We start from the raw sequence: 21,899 nt of genomic DNA on the forward strand, positions 1-21,899 counted from the left end.
AGGTTATTAGACACTTCCAAAGCTGGTCTGCATCCTCAATGTCAGGTGAATAAGATAAAATAAAACTTCTCTGGACGAGGCTACGCAAGCCTTTTTTTTTTTTTTTTTAAAACATTTATTTTTATTTATATGAATAAACTGTAGCTGTCTTTAGACACCCACCAGGAGAGGAGGGCCTTAGATCTCACAACAGATGGTTGTGAGCCACCATGTGGTTGCTGGGATTTGAACTCAGGACCTTCAGAAGGGCAGTCAGTGCTCTTAACCACTGAGCCATCTCTCCAGCCCTAAAATGATATCCCTATTCTTCTTCTTCTTCTTCTTTTTAAAGATTTATTTATTATATGTAAGTACATTGTAGCTGTCTTCAGACACCCCAGAAGAGGGAGTCATATCTCATTACGGATGGTTGTGAGTCACCACGTGGTTGTTGCGATTTGAAGTCATGACCTTTGGAAGAGCAGAGCTCTTAACCGCTGAGCCATCTCTCCAGCCCCCGCCCCCACACCTCCTTTTTTTTTTTTTTTGAGACAGGGTTTCTCTGTGTAGCTCTGACTGTCCAGGAACTCACTCTGTAGACCAGGCTGGCCTCGAACTCAGAAATCCGCCTGCCTCTGCCTCCCAAGTGCTAGGAAAAAGGCGTGCGCCACCACCGCCCAGCTTTATGCATGTCTTTAATCCCAGCACTGAGACAGGAGATTTTCTAGAGCTGGAAGACCAGCCTGGTCTACATAGCGAGTTCCAGGGCAGCCAAGGATATATGCTGAGACCCTGTCTCTGAAGGAAGGAGGGGAGAAGGAAGAAAAAGGAAAGAAAACTGCTTCTCAAGCGTCCAAAGGACTACTGGGGGAGGAGGGTATGACTTTGAAATGTCAGAAAGCACAGGATCCCTGCAAGAGTCATAGGGGCAGTTATTTAATGGCCAAGGACTGGAACTCCTCGGACTCCGTCCCTAACTTTAGTTAATTTTGCCTCTTCCAGACTGGGAAATCTTCCCTCTGGACCGAACCCAGACGGAGCTAACGTTAGCCTAGCGCAAACTAACCCCAAGCCCGCTGTCCTGGAAACTACAACACCCATAAGCCTGCGGGGGCGCTCGAGCATTGTGAGGCGCTCCGCATTTTCCTCCTAAAAGAGGCCCCCTCAGGCTGAACTGTGGAAATTCTCCAGCATTCCTCGCGAGACACGGGAACCTCCTCTTCCTCTCCATGCCCGGATATCAGTGGCCGTGGCCATAGAAATTGTCTGCTAGAGGCTCCCAAACTCGCTGTCCCGACCCTCATTTCCGCCGGAAGTGACCTGCGGTTTCAAGTGCCCGTCCTTCCCTGCACGCGCGGGCTCCGGGTCCCTAGTTCTCGGTCCCGGTCGCCGAGTACTATCACAATGGCGGCAGCCACTCTATTACGAGCGACGCCCCGCTTCAGCGGTGAGGGGACGGGTTGGACGCAGGGAGCCTGGAGACCTGAGGGGCGTGGAGGGTAACTGGGTTCGGATCCACTCCCTGACTCCAAGTGCCTTTCCCCGCAGCTCTGTGCGCCAGCCCTACCCCATTTCTGCAAGGTAGGCTGCGGCCGCTGAAGGCTCCGGCATCGCCCTTCTTGTGTCGAGGCCTGGCCGTGGAGGCCAAGAAGACTTACGTACGCGACAAGCCCCATGTGAATGTGGGTACCATCGGGCATGTGGACCATGGCAAGACCACCCTGACTGCAGCCATCACGAAAAGTGAGTAGGGTTGTGTTGGGGGCGTCCGGCAATGCTCTGTCAGCTGGAAAGGTCAGAACTAGGGAGTAGGGTGGGTGACTTGTAGTCCACTGAAGTTTAGGCTGGCGCCAAAAGACACTTCCGACAAGGGATGGTTTGGAAGATGCAGGAGACAGGTTTCACTGTGCAAGAAGAGCTCTGTGAGGCACAAATTGAAACAGTGAATGATTTCTATCCTGTGTGGAGTGGTCTGTAAGAAGATGCTGTCAGTGGAGAAGTTGAAGTGTCTGTGAGGAGCAGAAAATTGGAAACACTTGGAAAATTCTTTCTGTCGCTCACCCTCATCCAAAGTTATCTTTCCTAGAATTATTTGAGATTTTAGAGAGATTTATCCTTCCAGATTGTCTATGTATGAGGGATTCAGGTGTGTGCCCGGAGCCTCATCTGTAGCTCTGAACCTGAATTGAGAGGTGTGTTCTCTTCCTCCTGTAGTTCTAGCCGAGGGAGGTGGAGCTAAGTTCAAGAAGTACGAGGAGATAGACAATGCCCCAGAGGAGCGAGCTCGGGGTATCACCATCAATGCAGCTCATGTGGAGTATAGCACTGCTGCCCGACACTATGCCCACACAGACTGCCCTGGTCATGCAGATTATGTTAAGGTGAGGGTTGCTGGGAACAGCCAGAACCTGCTTCCGGTCAGTGGAGGTGTGAGGGGAGGAGGTTATAAAATAGTGGCAGTGTTTGATACAAGAACAGGGATTTGCGGCCATGGCTGTGGGTGGTGAGGACATGGCAGAGAGATGGGCATCTTCACAGCTACCTCTAGTTAGATGATGCATGTTGAAGACATCCTTGAACTAAACTGACCTTCTTCCTCTCCCACTCAGAATATGATCACAGGCACTGCCCCTCTGGATGGCTGCATCCTGGTAGTGGCAGCTAATGATGGTCCCATGCCCCAGACTCGAGAGCACTTACTGCTAGCTAAACAGGTACTGGAGTCTGAGTGGGATGAAAATTAGTGAGAAGTTTGATGGCTCAGGATATAGTTTCTCAGTTTCTGCTCTCACTTGCAGATTGGGGTAGAGCACATTGTGGTGTATGTGAACAAGGCAGACGCTGTCCAGGACTCGGAGATGGTGGAGTTAGTAGAGCTGGAGATCCGGGAGCTGCTCACTGAGTTTGGCTATAAAGGAGAGGAAACCCCAGTCATCGTAGGCTCGGCTCTCTGTGCCCTTGAGGTGAGACGGCACGGGCTCCTGTTGGTAGAGGATAGGGTAGAGCTTTGCTCTGTACCTGGAGACTTAGCATTCTGTGATAGGAGCAGAGGTTTCAAGGTCTTGTCATCTTTCCAACAGCAACGTGATCCTGAGCTAGGTGTGAAGTCAGTGCAGAAGCTCCTGGATGCTGTGGACACTTACATCCCAGTACCCAGCCGGGACCTGGAGCAGCCCTTTCTGCTTCCTGTAGAGTCGGTTTACTCTATTCCTGGTGAGGCCCATGCTTGCTCACTCCCCATAGGGGCTGTCTAACCCCGGGTGCCCAATAACCCATCCTGTTTCTTTCCAGGCCGGGGCACAGTGGTGACAGGTACACTAGAGCGTGGCGTTTTGAAGAAAGGAGATGAGTGTGAGTTGCTGGGACATAACAAGAACATTCGCACTGTGGTGACAGGTATAAGATTTCAGGATGATCCTTTCCTTCCCATGTGGATCTTAGATACCTTCATTCTGCCTCAGTTCCCCTTCTCTCCTGTCTTCTTCCTTATAGGCATTGAGATGTTCCACAAGAGCCTGGAGAGGGCTGAGGCGGGGGATAACCTGGGTGCTCTGGTCCGAGGCTTAAAGCGTGAAGATTTGAGGCGTGGCTTGGTCATGGTCAAGCCAGGCTCCATCCAACCCCACCAGAAGGTGGAGGCCCAGGTGAGGGCTCCAGGTGATAGTTTGGCATGGCTGAGCCAAGTTTCCCTTGCATGGAAGCAAGACTTGTAGCCAAGCCATTCCATCCTTACTGCTCCTCTCCTCTAGGTGTATATCCTCAGCAAGGAGGAGGGTGGCCGCCACAAACCCTTTGTATCTCATTTCATGCCTGTAATGTTCTCCCTGACCTGGGACATGGCCTGTCGAGTCATCTTGCCTCCAGGGAAGGTATGTTGGGGCTGGGGAGGATATAAAAGGAATAAAACTGGGCTGTGGTGGCCCATGACTTTAATCCCAGCAGTTGGGAGGCAGAGGCATGTGAATCTCTGAGTTCAAAGCCTGTGTGGTCTGCAGAGCTAGTTCCAGGGCAGTCAGGGGTACAGAGAAATCCTGTCTCAAACAAACAGATGTTTTGTTTAGACTCGTGAAACATGAAGGACTCGGAAAAATCCTGTTGACTAAAACTGTATACCAAATTCCCAATTATGGTCCCTTTTACTTTTTCCATGCTGTTTGCATGTGCCTAGCAGCTAAATGAAACTTGCTGGTCACTTCAACCTGTTGCATTTTCCCATGATTTTAATCCCCGTGGCTGCCAGCAGTTGAAGGTACACAATCAAGGTATCCTAATGATTGCCTTGTGCTTCTCCTTCTATTAGGAACTTGCCATGCCTGGAGAGGACTTGAAGCTTAGCCTAATCTTGCGGCAGCCCATGATCTTAGAGAAAGGCCAACGTTTCACCTTGAGGGATGGCAACAAGACCATTGGCACTGGCCTTGTCACTGATGTACCAGCCATGACCGAGGAGGACAAGAACATTAAATGGAGCTGAGTCTGGACTTCTGTTCAGGTTGTTGAGCTTAAGCTGCACTGGTCAGCATTCCCACTTGTGGACACAAACTGCATCCAAGCAGAGTATACCTATGGATGTTTCTCCTGCTCACAAGGAGAGGCCTGCCAAAAGAGGTAGGCAAATAAAACTGTTCCATGGATAACTCAGCCTGTGTCATGTGCCTTCTGTGTAGATGCTGAGGAGCACTGGATTTGGAGTACTGCAGAGCCATCTGAATTTCCCTAGCATCACGTCCATTTTTGGCAGCTCAAACTCAAAGCCATTATCAGTGCTGAGGCAACTTGAGAAAAAGTACACAATTCAGTGAACTTTGTATGACTTTCCAGCAAAATACAATTGTTGTTTTCCTAGATTGTGTGCTTGATGGTCAACAACACTGCTTCCAAGCAAAGTCTTTTTGAGGGCTTAAGAGTTTTTATCTCAGTGGTAGAGCATTTGCCTAGCTTGTATACTTCTGGGGTTCAATTCCTGGCACCAAATATACAATAAACAAACCCAAGCTATAGCTAGCTAGGCATTGTGGCCTATAAAGAGCTGATAGGGATATATGGGAAAGCCACAGAACCATCCAGGGCAATTACTGCTTCCCATGAGTGTTAAAGAACAGCAAAGAACTGGCTGGCAGTACCCACCAGTTGGATGCACACTGAAACTCATAGCTTCCCCTGCTGCTTCCCTGGACCACCTGTCCTGAGGGCAGTTTAGGGTATCAACCTTACTTGTTAGTTACCTTGTCCCTTTCTCTCACCCAATACAGACATGCCCAGAAACACAACACATGGTCCAAAGGTTCTGCTGGCCACTAAGGGCTATTGGGTTACAAAACTCCAAACTGCCTCCTTACTGCTTTTAAGAATCATACCTATAGGCAGGTTAAGTTAGTTTAAAATTTTATTTTTTTATTTTATTTTTTTTTTAATTTTTTTATGTAATAAAAAGTAAAAGTCCTTGAGGCATCTGTCTGTCGGTCTCTCACACAGGACACTCAAGTTAATGGAGAAGAACAGGGGGCCCAAGTTTGAGGTTATAAATAATAGAAAATAAAAGATCTTCCGTCTCCAGGGGGGGCGGGGGGAAATAGATGAAAGGATGGGAGGACAAGACTGGGTGGGACCCAGCTGGGGCAGAGCAGGAACCTCCCCCACCCCTGCTGGACCCCAGCCTGGCCCGCTTGAAGGACCCCTCCCATTCAAGGTGCTTGGCAGGAATTCCCCAACTCCCCAAGGGAAAGGGGTTGGGGGCGGGGCTAGGACTGGTCCCAGCTGCTGGGGGGAAGAGACATAGATCACTCTTCCCTCCACTCATGGAGGTCTCAGGTCGCGGCCAGGACAATCTTCAGTTCCCCGGGGGGTGGAAGGGGAGCTGCTGGGAGGGATGAGATTGAACTGGTTGGAGGGGAAAGAGAGAGAGCAGGAGCATTAGAACCCGAGCAGCTGTCCCTTTGTCAATGCGTCCAGGGGGTGAGGGGTGTGGGGAGGAGCGGCCTCCTCGAGGAGTCTCAGGGGGCTGTCAGAAGCACAGGTCAATCGCTGTTTCCCAGTAGGCCAGAGCCCTTACTCAGTTGCCCAGCTCAGCCCCCCACGCCCCAGTCTGGCCCTGTCTGCTGCGCTGACCTTACCTCGGCTAAGTCAGGAGACAGTCGGGGTCACTGAGAGCTGGGGAGGCAGTGGGGAGGGGGGCTGCTGGATCACAACTGAGCGAGGACGGAGGGAAGCAAAGGACAGAGCCAGGAGCAAGCCCCTGGCGGCGGCGACTGTGGCTTCTGCCCACCCTACATACTTCACAGACAGGTGTGGGTCGGCAGGCGCCCTCTGGGACAGCCCTGCCTCCAAGACCCCTCAATCCCCACCCAGAACCCGTGCATCCTGCCCCACCTGCAGCCCCTCAGCTCTTCCATGCCAAATTCCCCCAGCTAACGAGAACTCACGAATCCTGTCATCGGCTCCTCCTGGAAATCCAGGCGCCTGGCCAGGCTGCTCACCTTGGGGGTGTCCGATGTAGGGGTAGGGTGAGGGTGTGGAAGCTGAGAGTGCAGGCACCCCACTCGGGGGCACCGCGCCTTGGGGGGGGCCCCCATGGCCCTGGGGGGGGTGCAGCAGCATCACCTGGGGCGGGTGGGGAGCCCCAGGGTGTGGGGGCGGGGCTGCTGTGACTCCAGTTTGGACATGGGCCTGTAGAGAGAATTCAGTGCCCAGCTTGATGAGAGGTTCTGAGACCCCTTATCAAAGCAGCACTGCAACGTGAATAGGCACCAATACCTGTACCACAACTACCCTACAACAGCTCATCCTCTGGCAAAGACACAGAAGCAACAAACCCCTGGGTTCCTACCTGGGTAACATGGGCCATGTTGGTGAAGCCGTGGGGCAGCTGCTGGTGGGGATGGATGGCATACACAGCAGCTGGCTGGGGGAAGCTGCTTTGAGGGGACTGGGCAGAAGGTCCCGGTGGTAGAGAAGGTGGCGTGCCTGTTAGGGCCCCTGGATGGTACAGATTCTGCTGTGGCTGTCCACTGCCCAGGTGAGGGGCCTGCCCCGCCTGGTGCTGCCAGAGTAGAAGTAAGGTATGAGTGCCACCCATTCTGCTATGCAGGCAAACCATAGGCTCATGCCATTTCTCTGCTGAAGAACGACCTAGCTCTTTTCAAGCCCTCTTCCAGCCACCCATTCCTGGTTCAACCACTCAGACCTCCCAACCCACTCCCACATTACAGGCACCTGAACGGGACTGGGGGCCGCATGCTGGGATTGTGGCTGGCTCCCAGTGGGTGTGGTGGCCGGCTGCGGCTGGTGGCCATGGAGCTGCGTGGCATGGTGTGGATAGGATTGGTGAACAGTGGCTGCAGCAGGAAAGAAGGGAGACCTAGTGCTGAGCACACCAGATGGATAGCAATACACACATCCCACATCCCAGTGACAAAGTAGGCACCATAACTCACCATAGAGGGCTTGGGGGGTAGGCTGCTCTGCAGAAGGGTACTGAGGAGTAGAGGATGACACGATGGCCTGGGGATGGCTTCCCGATGTCAACATTCGGGGATTACTTTGAAGCATAGGGGCGAACACCGGCTGGTGAAGAAACAAAGCATAAAGCTAAGTAAGACCTGCCTGGAATGTCCTGTCAAGTTTCTGTGTGCATAGAAGCATGAGCTTCAGAATAACACTGTTCCCTTCCCAAGGCTGCATTTCAGGTACCTGTGAAGGGTAGTGTGCCATGGGCTGCATCATGGCAGGCTGGCCTGGGAACTGCTGTGGGTTGTAGGGGATATAGGAGGAGTAAGGTGTGGCAGCCACCAGGGGTGGGCCAGCAGCAGCGGCGGCAGCAGCAGCAGCCTGCATCATCGGAGGGGCCGAGGCTGGTTGGTGCTGGTCAGAGCGCTGAGGGGGAAGTGAGCCTGTGGATGGAGCGTAAACAGGGCAAAGCTCAAGTTTCATCTACCAAGAGGCACTAGGCAGCCCCAACTGCTCTCTTCCCAACCCTGCTTACCTTTTGCACCCCGGTACTTGCCCTGCTGCCCAGGCACCGAATTGGATACAGGATATGGATACATCTGAGGTGCCTAAGAAAGAACTGGGGCTCAGCAGGTACATTCAAATAGCCTGAGCTGGACAATCAGCACTTTCCTTGGGCTCACTTAGTCTCTCCTACCTGTACAGCTGGTCCCATGTGGATCTGAGGTATATATGAGATGTACTGGGGACTGTAGAGCCCACTCTGGCCTGCTGTCAGCACCGGTATAGAAGGTGTTGAATGAGTACGGGGCCCTGGTGAAGTTGGAGTACTGGTAGATTTGTTCTGTAAGAGACAATAGGAGACAGTTTATTTCTGTACTCTCCCTTTAGCCTTTTTAAATCCCTGTGTGCCAAATATATCCCACACTTTTTCCTAAGAGCTTTATAGCAAATCACAAGATGGGCATTCTCAAATTTAAAGGAGCTCTAAGTGGTTGTCTGAAATCTAGAAGCCCCATGAGTATACTGCTTAAAGCCATGTCAGTTGATTCCTTGAAGCTCACAGTGCTAACCCTCACACAGTTGACACGCCAAATACTAAGAGCCAAAGTGACCTGTCAGAATCAATAAGCAGCCTTCATCACTCAACCCTGGAGATAGCACTGCTTTTCCCAAAGCAGGCGGATTGCTCCTGTCCAGACTGACAGTGCCATCTCACACTATGGGACAGCATGCTATCCTGACAGTCAAGTGCTCTCCTGTTCCCTCAAGGAGACTCACATCTATACTAAATAGTCCCAGCTTACCACAGACAGCAGAGGCTTTGCTGGATTGAACTCCTTGGCATTAGGGTTCAAAGTAGACTTCTTTACTTGTCTGTAACAGAAAGGAAACCAGCTTTTGAGTCATGCTCTTCACCAGCTGATAAGCCCCAAGAATCCTCACACCACCCACCACCACTACTTACTCAGGAACAGGGCCCTCCTCTTTGTCATCTCCCTTGATGAGGCCCACTGGAGGACTGCCAGTTTGGCTGGGGCAAGGCGCTGGGAGAGGCTCTGGCCCCTCAGTCCCTCCCACTGCTGCCAGGGGCACTTTGTCTTCCTTATCCAATATGGATTCTGTCTTGGAGGAGACTGGGGATCCCATGGGATCTGTAGTCAATAGGCCATCCACTTCTTTCTCCTTTCCTTTGGCCTCTTCTTTCAAGATCCGGGAAGGAAATGGATCCAGGCCCGTCTCAGGGGAGCTACTAGATTGAAGCTGGGAGGAGAAATAATTCATGTATCATAGTGTCCACTCTAGACCCAGGCTTTTACTTCCTATACTCACTCTTGCTGAATCTCATGGTTCCCATCCACTTGGCCTTTGCCTCTACACATCCCACAGTCTGCTTAAATCCTAGCTCTTCTCCATGCTCCACTCACCTTAAACTGGGCCCCAAATTTTCTCAGTTCTTCCAACTGAAATCGTTTTTGTTCATTCTGAAGGCCAGGGACTGAGAAAACAGTGAAATGAGAAAATACACTTTTTTCCCCTGAAGATTCACACAGGGCTAGTCAGTAGTCCAGAACAAGAAACCAAAGAATGAGCTGTTGAGAATCTTAAAAAATAAACAAGGTCTGGAGAGATAGCTCAGCAGTTAAGAGCACTGACTGCTCTTCCAAAGGTCCTGAGTTCAATTCCCAGCAACCACCACGTGGTGGCTCACAACCACCTGTAATGGGATCTGATGCCCTCTTCTGGTGTGTCTAAAGACAGCTATAGTGTACTTATACATAAAATAAATCTTAAAAAAAAAAAAAAAAAAGATAAATGAAATCCAAGGGCAGATGGACAATGCTTTCAAATCCTAATGAACTTCCAAAGGGAAAAGCTCTCTCATGCAAATGGGGCTACGGAGTAAAACTGCCCTCACCTTTCCCAGCTATGCGGGCCAGCTCTTGGGCTTCCAAACTTCTACTGGGTTCCTTGGTTGGGAGTTCTTTTACTGAAGAAAAAGAGACAATAAGATCCTGCTCTCAAGTCACACCCACAGTTCTCAAGCATTTACAACTGGTTCTCACCATCTGTAGGGGCCAGGGAGAGTTTTGGAGATGCCGGGGAAATACAGCCTGCACCAGTATCCACAACTGATGATGTCACAGGGATGGAGGCAGAGGATGCCACTGCTGAACCAATGGGAGGCTCAGGACAGGAAGCTGAGACTGGGGCAGGAGCAGCAGACTTGGGAGACCGTGGAGGGTACATCCGGCCCACTGGAAGAAAAGGGAGAGCTATACAATGGTTACTGCTGGCCAGGAAGTAGTGCATATAGGGGAAAACCAAAGAAAATTTACAAGCTTTTTTACACCTAGGGGCACAATTTCCCGCGTTAAGACCAGGGCAGGTAAGTAACACAAAAGCAAATGGTTTCACTGGATATCATAAAAAGACTGGAAATGCTGTAGCTTCCCCTGTTCTAAAATGCTGGTTTAAAAAAAGAAGTCTTAACAAAACACCTGACAACCAGCTACAACCATGAACTGACAAGTTAGAACCAAGGAAAACTAAAGAGTTCTTTCTCAAAAAGATTAAATTAAATCCAGCTGAACGATGCCTTTAACCCCAGCACTTGTGAGACAGAGGCAGGTGTATCTCTAAGTTCGAGGCTAGCCTGGTCTCTGAGTTCCAGGCCAGCCAGGGATACAAATAGAAACTCTGACTTGAAAAAGACAAAGAACAAAAAAAGAAATGATAAAATCCAAGACCCCCTCCCCAACCAAGCATCTACAAACTATCTCCCAGCATTTCAACAACTTGACTCATTGACTACCGCCTACCTCCACACACTACCCAAGCCTGCAGCCAGCCTCACTGAAGCTCTACCTGCGGATGTCGGAGGGGCAGACGCTTCTCCAGAAGGCCTACTGTTGGGTGAAGATAAGGTCTTGGCACCTCTTAGAGGCCGCTGTGCCTTGGGGGACATGCGGGAAGGACCTGTTTTTTTTAATGTGAAGAAAAAGAAACATCTGCTCACTACAAGAACACAATACTTTATCCTGCTAACCTCTTAAAATCCTAATAATCACCCTTCCCACTTTCTTCTACCACAAGTATTTGTAGTAACCCACCTCCATTGATACCACGTGCCTCAGACCCAGGGCCAGGACTGCTGTTGTCAAGATGGTGAGGGCCACGAGGTGGCAAAGAGCTAAGGCCAGGCCGCCCTCCTCGAGAACTGCTGCATCGAACTCCTCCCCGGGGACCTTCTCGAACTCGCTGAGGCAGAGGGATATATTTCCCCTCCCTGGGGAAAGACTTAAGTAAGGACAGGAGACCCCCAAATCCACACATCTTAACAACATCATTACCACACTTGACTGCCACTATCTAATGTAGCTATGGGTTATGACAATATTCTCCACCCACACCCAAGAGGCCAAGGGCGTCATCAGTTTTACTACTCTTCACCTCTCAGAAAGGCCAAGGGGACACTTGAGATACTGAGCATACACAACTTCATTTTGTGATAGATGGAACAGCATATACAAATATATTTTTGGGGGGGCAGGGGAGAGGTTTCAAAACAGTTTCTCTGTATAGCCCTCCCTGTCCTGGAACTCATTCTATAGACCAGGCTGGCCTCAAACTCAGAGATCCACCTGCCTCTACCTCCCAAGTGCTGGGATTAAAGGTGTGTGCCACCACTGCCCAGCCAAATCGAGTTTTAAAAACCCAGTAAGCTTTATTCTTGCTGCAAATTAGCAACTTTCTAGGGTTCAGTCTAAACCTCTACTTACACTTAGTAAGGTGGTGAAGTTTAACAATTGTGTGTAAAAGCTCTTGGCTGAGGCCAAGACCCTACTGTAAGCCCCAAATAGTTTTGGCTGCCCCAATACAATACCTGGATACCAAGCTGGGGCTCTCCCGACCAGACCCCTGCCGCTGAACTGCGCTGTGCTTCTCCTCCTCTGTTCGCCCATCGTCATTTTCCATAGCTATCCGTAAACGGTACTGGGGACTAGACTCAATCTCTCGAGCCAACTGGGCCGCTCGAAGCTCCCGCTGCCGAAACTCTTCAGAGTTGTCCTTTTCTAAGGGAACCCTGAGAATGCATCCACATAGATCACCATCCCAGTGCAAGGAACAGTGAAAGGATGCACTGCTGTAACTACATGACCAGTTGAAATCCGTGGCATTCCAACTAATAATACTTAAGGACTTTTGTTTTTAGTAGCATTAAAGGCTGAACCCAGGGCCTCACAAATGCCAGACAAGTGCTCCACTACTGAACTTACCCCCAATTCAGTCAGTATATATTCAAGAGACAGCTGATAAATCCTAGGTAAGCACCAGGATATGTTCTGAATCTGATACTTTGCGGGCTCAGATTAGGTCAGGCTGGCCAGCAGCAAGCACACCCCCACTCAGCTTGTTTTCATTTTCCCAGCAGAACTACAAGCTTGACCAACACACTCATCTTTTTAAAGGGCCGTTGGGGACAGAACCCAGGTCCTTATACTCATATATAACATACTTTACAGCTGAGATACACCCCCGGATTAACAAACATTATTTCTATCCACAAGAAAGCAATTCAACAGGCAAACCAGGAGGGAGGACTACTTATAAACCAAGAAAAACACTACACAACAACTGTTTCATTCAGAGGTCTGCCTTAAATAGTAAGCCCCACACACAAGCCCTACACACCAGCCACCCAACTTCACCACCCTCAAACTTCCAAAACGCTTACGTGTAAGAAGATAGACTGCTGTCATAGGTGGTCTTTACTCCATAGTTCTCCTCATTAAATTTGAACATCTCATTGGGATCCCATCCATTGGACTAAGAGAAGAAAAATGTTTAGAACTCAGAAGAAAAGGGAAAAGGCATGCCATTTCCTTTCCACCACCTTAAAAACTTGAACAACTATACAAACTGAACACACTGACATGCATTCAAGTAACAAGATATACTTCTGAGAAATGGTCTCATACTCCAATTGCAAGAAGCAGCTAGGACTGCCTTGAGCCCTTGGTTTTCTTGCTTCCACATTCTAAACTCTCTAGTTACATGAGTTGGCATAAAAAACAAAAAAACAAAAAAAACACACACACACACAAAACCCTCAAACAACCATTTTTTTCCCTTTATATTTTGTGGATCTGTTCCTGTGGTATAGTAGGCATGTGGAAGTCAGAGGATGATCCGCAAGAATCTGTTCCTTTTCACCGCTTGGCTTGGTGGCTAGCACCTTTATCTGCTGACCTACCTTGTCAGCCTAATTTTTAACTTTAAATTCATTGAAGCAGCAGAGTGAAGAAGTATGGGCCTACACAACAGTTACCTTATGCACCATTTCTCTCCCAGGTTGTCTAGGACCTCACAATTCTTCTGCCCCAACTTCTCCAAGGCTAGGTTAGCGATATGGGTTACTTTTTACTACTGACAAGTGCCGCCATGGAAAAATGTTAACGGTCATCAATGCAGAGATCAGAAGACTGACTGTTTTTGTATTGTTTCTTTACCCAAGAACAGACCTCAAAACAAAAATAAACGACACTCTCCTCCAAACACAAACACACCCCAACTAAAAATAATGAACGTACACATCAACAACCCATGTTGACCACAACTCAGGCTGCCTGCTCTCAGGAACAGAGAACATACCATATCAGATTCCAGATCATAGTCATCACTGTTGCTATCACCGCCCTCCCAACGCTGAAGCACCTTCTCTTTGTGTTCTCCATTCACCTTAGAGTTCATGGCAATGGCTGAGTCAGTGAACTTGTCTGTTGGCAGAGGAAACAGTCAGGTGATTCGCCCGCTTCTCCTCCTTGCTCCCGACCCCACGCAGTTTAACAAAATGGAATTAAGAAACACCAAGTTTAGTTTTAGGAGAGCGGGTAGGACTACTGAAACAGATCTAGACGGGATAGTGAATGCTGGTAATGACAGCACTCAGAAGCAGAGGCAATTTGATCTCTGTGAGTCTAAGGAGGCTAGCCATATATACAAAGACCCTCAACAAAAAAACCCAAAAAGCCCCAATCTAATAGTCCAAAAGCTAAAGATGAAATAGGAGCACCTACACCACTAGCCACAGTCACTGGACTCTATTAGGCATCAAGCTATGTTTTCAAGAAGAATTCAAGTCACCTCTACTGAAAAAGGTACTAAAAAAAAGACAAATCAAGTCAACCTGTTCAACCTGTGGGCTATGACTTCTCAGTTTCTTGACACAACAGTAGAACAATACCTTTAGTCGCATAATTGAAGTCAACATTTCGGAAGTGGACAAGCAGAACATCACTTGGTTTAAACACCATGGTGTCCACAATGTCCTCCCGACGAGGCCCACCTGCTGGCTCAGATGCTTTCCGATGTACTGCGTCTACTGCCAGTTCGAACTACAAAAGCCCCATTCCCAAAATTCCAGGGTCAGTATCAAAGGGAGGAAAAGATGGCTTCTCTCTTAAAGCTTTCTAGTCCTTCAAAGTCAAACTCTCATGTTGCCCTGCATTTTTCAACGTCAATCAGAGAACTTAGCAAAAGCCTCAAAACTGGCTGCTGTCAACCAACACACCCCCTCAATTTCACTCTCCTACATAGTTCCAGAAAGTCTTAATTTGAGTACACTGACCTTTGAGCTCAGAGTCTTGAATATGCCCTCGTAAGTGGTGCCATTTTTCACCTTTACATCACAAGTAGAACCCTAGCAAGGTGAAAGAAGGAAGTCACTTTAAGATACTGAAACAACGAATTCCTCAGACAGTCAGGTTAAAGCTCTCACTTACCACTACAGCTGTCAGGAAATGCAGCATCCTGGAATTGTTGTAGACACCTTCAAACACCTGTCACACGAGAAAAAAGGAAAGGGCAGCAGGTGAATACTCTTTCTTCCCAGACTGTCCCACACTGAGTATCTTTACAGGAGGAAAAAAGGGCACTCACGGGTGACTGTGGGGGTCCCTTTCCGGTGGTCTGTCCCCTGTTAAAAGAGAAAAACAGTTTTAATTAACAGTTTGAATGAACCCTAGAACAACATACCATGTCAACATGCTGATTTAGGCTAGGGACTGATTAACTAGCAAGACTTTTCAAATTCTCACATTAAAGAGAGTAGACATTAATTTCTAAAACTTTTTCTCCAAATTCAAGATTTTAAAGCCAACAAAAAAATTCAATAAACAATAGCTGTCAAATGTTCTTAACAGTCAGTGCAATACAACCTGACTTCCTCTAAGGGGACAGCACTTCACTCTTCCGATAAACCACTGCTACAGTATTAAACCAATAGACCAATTCAGCTGTGAAGGTGAAAGCTCGGGCACCCCAAATGCAGCACTACTGAGCTTAGACACATTACCTCCCAAAGGAAAAAAAGCACTTTCAGGAGCCTTGGATTCCAAATCCCAGGAGGGCTACACCCCACCCTTTCGCCCTCATTATTTTCATTCAGCCTGTTACCCACTCTGAAGGGATCCCCAAACGCCAGGCAACACAGCTCCTCGACGGCTGATGTAACCGGCAGTTGAGGAGGGCGAGGAGGGGGCCGTTGGCGGGGCTGGGGGACCGCGCAGCCGCAAAAACCATCCACCGGGATGCCTCGCCCGGTCTGCGCCTGCGCACTAAAGCCCATAGCTCTCCACCTCCCCGCTCTAGAACAGAAGCCACCGCGCCTGCGTCTAGTGGCTCTCTCTCCCTATCGCATTGACACACCGAGAAAACCGAGAGCACCCACTCCTCACTCACAAACACCAGACGCCCCTAAACCCTCCAAGCAACCCCTTCCCTCCCTCCCTCCCTCGCCTCTGCTCTACGTGTTACCGGGGCAAGCCAATGCCCGAGTCATAAGACAGCATCCGCGCGCACGTACGGGCGGGGAGCGCGCGCGCAGGAGCTTCCCAGCCCGCAGTCTTTCCCAGTAGCCGCGGCTTCCGCGCCCCCGCCCACCCCGTTCCCCTCTTACTGGCTACACCGGGAAGAGGAGGGAACAATCTGCTCCCAAGTCCCTCCCTCCCCATTGGTCAAACTGTGGGCCGCGCGCCCCCCCTCTATTGGCTACAGCCGGGGACCCCTTCATGCAGCTGACTCCCCATTGGCTGAAGCCGGGGACCGCGAGATCCTCCGTGGTAATGGAGCTGGGGACCCCCATCACCTCCTCAACCCCCCCAACACCCTTTTCCGACGGAGCTGGCGGGATGCGCCCCGCCTCCCCTCAGGGCCCAGACCCCAAGAGGTGACTAGGCCCAGAGAGCTGCGCACTGCCCCCAGGCTCCCGGAGACCGCCCGGAGATCTTTCTCTCTGACCCGTTGGCACGAGGGTCTACCCCCTCCTGGACGGGGTTCTGGGCCCCAAGAGTCCCTCAAGAGCGCCAAGCCCAGGCGCTGCCTCCTGGCCTCTCCCCAGCCAGGAAGTCCCGTCCTCACCTGACGCTGCCGATAGCCACAGCCCCTGGCCTTTCTTGATGCTGCGGCGGCGCTGGCGTCGCTAAGATGCTTTCGGCTCCGCGACGGAGCCCGCTGCCGGCAGCGGCTGCAGGCCCTAGGCATGGGGAGACCGCTGCGGGAGGCCCCGGGGGAGCCACGGTGGCGGGCAGCGGTCCGGGGAGGCCGCCGTTGGGAGGGCTGGTGCCGCCGGGAGGCCGGCGAGCCACGGCTTGTTGCGTGGGGGGCGGCTGCTGGGGTTGGGAGGTCTGTTGTGGCGGCTGAGGCTTCAACATGATGGCAGCGTCCGGAAGAGAAATAAGAGGGAAGGGAAAGAGGCCTGCGGCTGGGCCCCTGCTGGAGAGCGCGGGAAGCGAAAGAGATCGCTGAGCAGGGGACCCGCCGTTGGCGGGCGGGGGGGAGCCCCGCGGTGTCAGGGGTGGATCGAGAAGACGGAGGCGCGAGGAAGCGCCGCGAGGCGGAAGGGGAGGGGGGGGATCTCGCGGGCCGGTGGACAGCGAGAGGGCGCGAGCCGGCCCGGCGCGCGTGCGCGTCGCTCGAGAAGGAGAGGGAGGAGCGCGGGCGGAAGCGCCGGCGGGGGAGGGGCGCGGGGAGCGCCGCCAGGCGGTTAGTTCCGGCTAGGAGGAGAGGCTCGAGCTGTGGCTCGGACCGGTCTAGCCCTTGGGGCGGAAAAGGAGCCGCGCAGGCGCTTTAGACCACCTCTAGGTTCCGAGCCACCTTAAATGCTGGCGGCCGCGGTTGCTTCCCAACGGGTGTGGGAGGGGCCAAAGCCGGGAAGGGGAAGGGCCGGCGGACCCGCCCCTCCCACGCCGCCAGCGTAACGTCAGAAAGTCTCCGCGGTGGGGTGAGGTGTCACGTCGTAGCGTGAGGTTCTTCCGCCACTGGGTGACCGGTGGGCGGAGTCTCGGGGGCAAAAAAAAAAAAAAAATCCCTAGGACAGGAAAAACCTCGTACAGGTAACTTAAGGCAGGTGGTGGGTTTGTAAAGGTGCTGTTCTCCATCTTAAACCTGCTTTAAAATATTGAGCATTAGAATGGCTGTTTCGAGCGTACGTGCATCCTAACAAATGTGCCGAATCCAAAACTGAAATTCAGTGATTCTTTCTGGGATATCGAACCCCTGAACAGTAGCATAGCAGTACAGGCCGTCTGAAAGCTAGACTTCCTAAGAGAATATTACAGAAGCCAGCCCAGGCTGCATAGCAAGACGCTGTTAGAAAATCGTGGTACGGTGCTTGCCTATTAAGGCAGCCCTCACTCAAAATTAGGGCAGCAGCGGTGGTTCAAAACTTTAATCCCGGCACTAGGAAGGAAAGGTAGGAGGATCAGAAGTTTGAGGCTATGCTGGATTATATAATTAATTACAGGTCAGCTGGGCAGACCCTGTTTCAAAAGGAAAAGTTGAACATCCGTCCATGCTTTGGGCACAAGGGTAACTAAGCCACTTAAAGCTTGAGCTAGTGGAAGATTTATATAATTTGAGCAGAGGTACTTGGTAGAACACAGAGAGCAGGAAAATGGATTACTATGCAGATGGAATAGATCTGACATGACATAGGAAAAAATGGAGCTTGGAAGGAGCCAGAAAGCCTCACTATATAGCTCTAGCTGACTTTGAACTCCCTGTGTAGACCAGAGTGGTCTTAAACTCACAAGACATCTGTGTCTGCCTTCTAAGTGCTAAGATTAAGACATACATCACCACATCCAGGCTTTGTCATGGAATGCTAACCTAAAATCCCATTATTGATGAACATAATCCATAAATTAAAGCTAGGATTGGGTAGGCACTAAAAAACTGAATATAGCTGTACAAATGAGTCCAAATCTACACTTTAGATTAATAACCCACTGGAAACAGAAAAGTGGAATTAATTTTAAGTCATCTACCTGAGGCCAATGCATCAGGTGAGACTCAGCAGGCATACACTTCCTAAAAAGTATGGGAGCAGGGGAAAGATAAATAGATCATTTGGTAACAGTGTACAAAATAAAAATGTGTATGTGGATGTTTTGCCTTACAGGCAAAAGTTGGTGTAGTGTGTGTGTGTGTTGACTTCAAAGTCCAGACGCAGGCATCAGGCCCCCTGGGACTGGAGTCAACTGTCTTAAGCTGCCATGTGGTCGTGTTGCTGAGAATCAAAGCCAAGTCCTCTGGAACTGAGTCATCTCTCCAAGCTCCCAGATTTTTAAAATTCTATTTTATGCATATATATGCTTGAGTGCATTATGTACATCATATAGGTTGCTAATGGAAGACTGACTTCCAGGCAGTTAGGTTGAGGGTCTTAAAAGCCCACACCCACAGTGACACACCTATTCCAACAAGGCCACACCTCCAAATAGTGCCACTCCCTGGGCCACGCATATTCAAACCATGACAAATGTGTATTGTTTTCCAGAGAACCTGGGTCCAATTCCCAGAACCCATGTCAGGCAGCTCATAATTGCTTGCAACTCAAGCTCCAGAAAGTTTACTGCCTCTGTGTTCTATAGGTACCCCCAAACTTGGCATCAACTCACACAGACAGACACACACATTTAAAATAAAATCTTTAAGGAAAAACCTTCAGTTTCATTGATATGTTAGGCCAACAGGACCCACACTCTCCATTTACTACCTGCCTGTTGTTCCCCATGAGCATTTGCATTTGAAATCTGTTTCTTTTAAAATTGACGGGGCCTTCCCGGTGCAGCCACCGCTAGCTCCAGTCAATTAAGACCTAGTTAGAGACAAGGACAGGACCACTTATCTCCAAGGACACACTTCTTTCTGTTCTGCTCTGATGCCCTCTGTGGGCCATACCCAGGTCTTTGGGAAGGAAGTATCACTCAGGCTGTGTGGTAAGCAGTCTAGCTGAGTCTGTCTTGTCTGGATGCCACTCTCTCTGCTTGTCTTAAGTGAGGGTACAGCCTCCTTGTGCTGACTGCTGGGATTGCTGTTGACCCGGTGCCCAGTGCCACTCCTTGTGGTTGTGGCTAGTCTCTCTCATCCTGTAGCCTCCAGTGGTCTTGAACTCTCCATTTTATTCTTATTTTATGTGTATGAGAATTTTCTCTGCGTGTATATGTGTACTGCAAATATGTGTGGTGCCTTCAGAGGCCAGAAGAGGGTGTCATACATATCTCCTAGGACTGTGATTACAGGCTGGTGTGAGTGCAGAGAATAAACCTGGTTTCCTTGTAGGAACATCAAGCATTCTCAGTAGCTGATCCATGTCTATAATTCCTCTTTCTCCTTCCCCCACACCCTTTAAGCCAGCATCTTGCTATGTAACCTAGGATACTCTGGAACTCTTAGAGATCTGCCTGCCCTTGTGTCCCAGGTGATGGGATATGTGCTTTTATCCTAGCCCTCAGGAGGCAGATCTCTATGCGTTCCAGGCCATTCAGGATACATAGCAAGACCCTGTCAAAACCAAAAAGTAACTGAAATAAAATAAAGAGAAACTTCCCAACTTGGAGGAGGGAAGATTTTTTATGTCAGATAACACATTTCTGCAACCTACCAGCAGGAACCAGGCTTGGGTAAGCCCTAAGGTCTGTTGTCGTCCTACATCGGGTAGAGTGAAACTGCAACAGTGTACTGCTCTTAAATATGTTTGCACCAACACGGCAGCAAGAGCTACCTGAGTGAGCCCTCACTGGAAAAAAGATAGGAATACTTCAGTCCCACCTGTGCCATCCATCAGCTTGGTAGGTATAAGCTCCTTTCCAAAGGAAGGCTCTGGCTCTCCTGTTTGTTTCCCAGTAGATAGTCCAGGTTCAGTCTCCATAGTTACAACCCCTGGGACAAGCAGTGAGGGAAGCAGCAGATGACTTCTTAACTTGTTTTAACTTTTATTATTATATGTTGCCCTCCCTTTTCCTATTTCTTTGTGGCAGGTTCTCACTGTGTGCCCCGTGCCAGCTTTGAACTCTTGATCCTCTTGCCTCAGCCTCCCAAGTATTGGGATTACAGTTGCACACTTGAGGGCTCTGGTAGTTGACACTTTAACAACTTCCTTAACCATCTATTTCCACTCCACTCCCTGAAATTCTTCAGACTCTCAGGAGTCACATCAGCTTTTTCTGGCACCATCCATCAAGTTCTGATTCACTTTATACTGGAAGCTGACTCCTCAGCCTCCGCTGCCCTCATCTTATCTCTACTCCTTCTGTAAACGAAGCCTCAAAGTTCATCTCTATGCTTCCAGAAATTCCAACGCAATCCTGAAATAGCAATTGACCAGGAAACAAAAAGGGATGGAATGTGAGAGTTTAAAAATTGCAAGGAAGGCTGGGAGGTAGTAGTGCATGCCTTGAATCCCAGCACTTGGGAGACAGAGGCAAGCAGATCTCCGTGAGTTCAAGGCCCTGGTCTACAGAGTGAGTTTCTGGACAGCTGGAACCAAACAATGAGACTTTGTCTCAGGGAAACAAAAGCAAGGACTGGGGAGGTAATTCAGTTGTGCAGCATTTACCATATTAAGGCTCTGGGTTTTCTTGCCAGCACTGCAGATGATTAACAAATCAAAGACAAGATACATAAAGAGTTTTACGAATAAAAATCTGAGCTTAGTGTTGTAAGAAAAATGCTTCAGAGGGGCTGGTGAGGTGGCTCAGAGGTTAAGAGCACTTTACTGCTCTTCTAGAGGTCATGAGTTCAATTCCCAGCAACCACATGGTGACTCAACCATCTGTAATGAGAAACAGACAAACAAAAAAACCCAAACAGGGCCAGGCAGTGGTGGCACACGCCTTTAATCCCAGCACTTGGGAGGCAGAGACGCCAGCCTGGTCTCCAGAGTGAGTTCCAGGACAGCCAGGGCTACACAGAGAAACCCTGTCTCAAAAAAAACAAAAAACAAACAAAAAACCAAACAAACCTGTGGGCCAGAGCGAGCAGGGGCTTGAGCAAGCAGGGCCAGAGCAAAAGAGAGAGGGAGAGAAAATGGGGGCGGGGATGCTTCAAATATCATTTCTAGCCTTTCCTTCAGTATCTTTTTTTAAAATCCTTTTTATGTGTATGGGTTTAGCACCGAGTGTACCTGGAGTCCCAGAAGAGGCATCAGATCTCTTGAAACTGGAGTTGCAGATGCCTGTGAACAGCTGTGTGTATATGAGAGTTAAACCTGTGTCCTCTAGAAAGTTAGCAAGTGCTCTTAACCACCAATACTCTCTCCTGCCCCCTCATCCAGATCTGGACTGGCCAAAACATGAATGTTCCCTGTCAAATCACTCCAGTGAAAAACAGCCTGTGTAATCTCAGACCACACCCCCAGACTTAGTGTAAAACCCTACCGTGAAAACCTATAAATTCACTATGTCATGAAGAACCCCACTTAATCCTTTATTTCTTGGTTTGGTTAGTTGTTTTTTGTTGGTATTGTCATTGTTGTTGCATACCTTAAACCTAAGCACTTGGAAGGCAGAGGCAGGTGCTCTGTAAATTGCAGGCCAGCCTGGTCTAATTGGCAAGATCTAGGCCAGTCAGGACTACAGTCTACAGTGTGGGACTTCCTCTCTCTCTCTCTCTCTCTCTCTCTCTCTCTC

At 49.8% G+C, this 21,899-nt stretch overlaps 2 protein-coding genes across 16 annotated transcripts; one reads left to right on the top strand and one right to left on the bottom strand.

The window, feature by feature from the left end:
• The first annotated feature begins 1,206 nt into the window (after positions 1 to 1,206).
• Tufm (Tu translation elongation factor, mitochondrial) lies at positions 1,207 to 4,620 on the top strand. Its single transcript, XM_031388272.1, has 10 exons — positions 1,207 to 1,426; positions 1,528 to 1,722; positions 2,194 to 2,360; positions 2,589 to 2,693; positions 2,778 to 2,942; positions 3,060 to 3,192; positions 3,271 to 3,375; positions 3,472 to 3,623; positions 3,729 to 3,848; positions 4,280 to 4,620. The coding sequence occupies exons 1-10, from the start codon at positions 1,384 to 1,386 to the stop codon at positions 4,451 to 4,453; spliced, it is 1,359 nt and encodes a 452-aa protein (XP_031244132.1). The 5' UTR covers positions 1,207 to 1,383; the 3' UTR covers positions 4,454 to 4,620.
• Positions 4,621 to 5,352: 732 nt separating this feature from the next.
• On the bottom strand, positions 5,353 to 17,108 carry Atxn2l (ataxin 2 like). 15 transcript variants are annotated; one of them, XM_031388248.1, is made up of 24 exons: positions 16,348 to 17,108; positions 14,869 to 14,905; positions 14,712 to 14,768; positions 14,558 to 14,629; positions 14,174 to 14,324; positions 13,582 to 13,706; positions 12,665 to 12,756; positions 11,813 to 12,013; positions 11,040 to 11,215; positions 10,795 to 10,905; positions 9,993 to 10,202; positions 9,845 to 9,916; positions 9,354 to 9,424; positions 8,894 to 9,189; positions 8,733 to 8,802; positions 8,123 to 8,269; positions 7,961 to 8,033; positions 7,669 to 7,868; positions 7,413 to 7,542; positions 7,192 to 7,313; positions 6,806 to 7,018; positions 6,402 to 6,645; positions 6,093 to 6,252; positions 5,353 to 5,836 (listed from the first exon to the last, which is right to left on the bottom strand). In XM_031388248.1, exons 1-23 carry the CDS (start codon positions 16,638 to 16,640, stop codon positions 6,098 to 6,100), a joined length of 3,318 nt encoding a protein of 1,105 aa, XP_031244108.1. In that variant the 5' UTR covers positions 16,641 to 17,108; the 3' UTR covers positions 5,353 to 5,836; positions 6,093 to 6,097. The 15 variants fall into 15 exon arrangements, 14 of the variants coding, with proteins under 14 accessions (XP_031244108.1, XP_031244109.1, XP_031244121.1 ...); XM_031388249.1 differs by having other exon boundaries at positions 5,353 to 5,859; positions 9,993 to 10,184; positions 16,348 to 17,107; XM_031388261.1 differs by having other exon boundaries at positions 6,093 to 6,129; positions 6,456 to 6,645; positions 16,348 to 17,107.
• Positions 17,109 to 21,899: the final 4,791 nt, after the last annotated feature.

The sequence above is a fragment of the Mastomys coucha genome, unplaced genomic scaffold (assembly GCF_008632895.1).
Source record: "Mastomys coucha isolate ucsf_1 unplaced genomic scaffold, UCSF_Mcou_1 pScaffold21, whole genome shotgun sequence".
Taxonomy (NCBI): domain Eukaryota; kingdom Metazoa; phylum Chordata; class Mammalia; order Rodentia; family Muridae; genus Mastomys; species Mastomys coucha.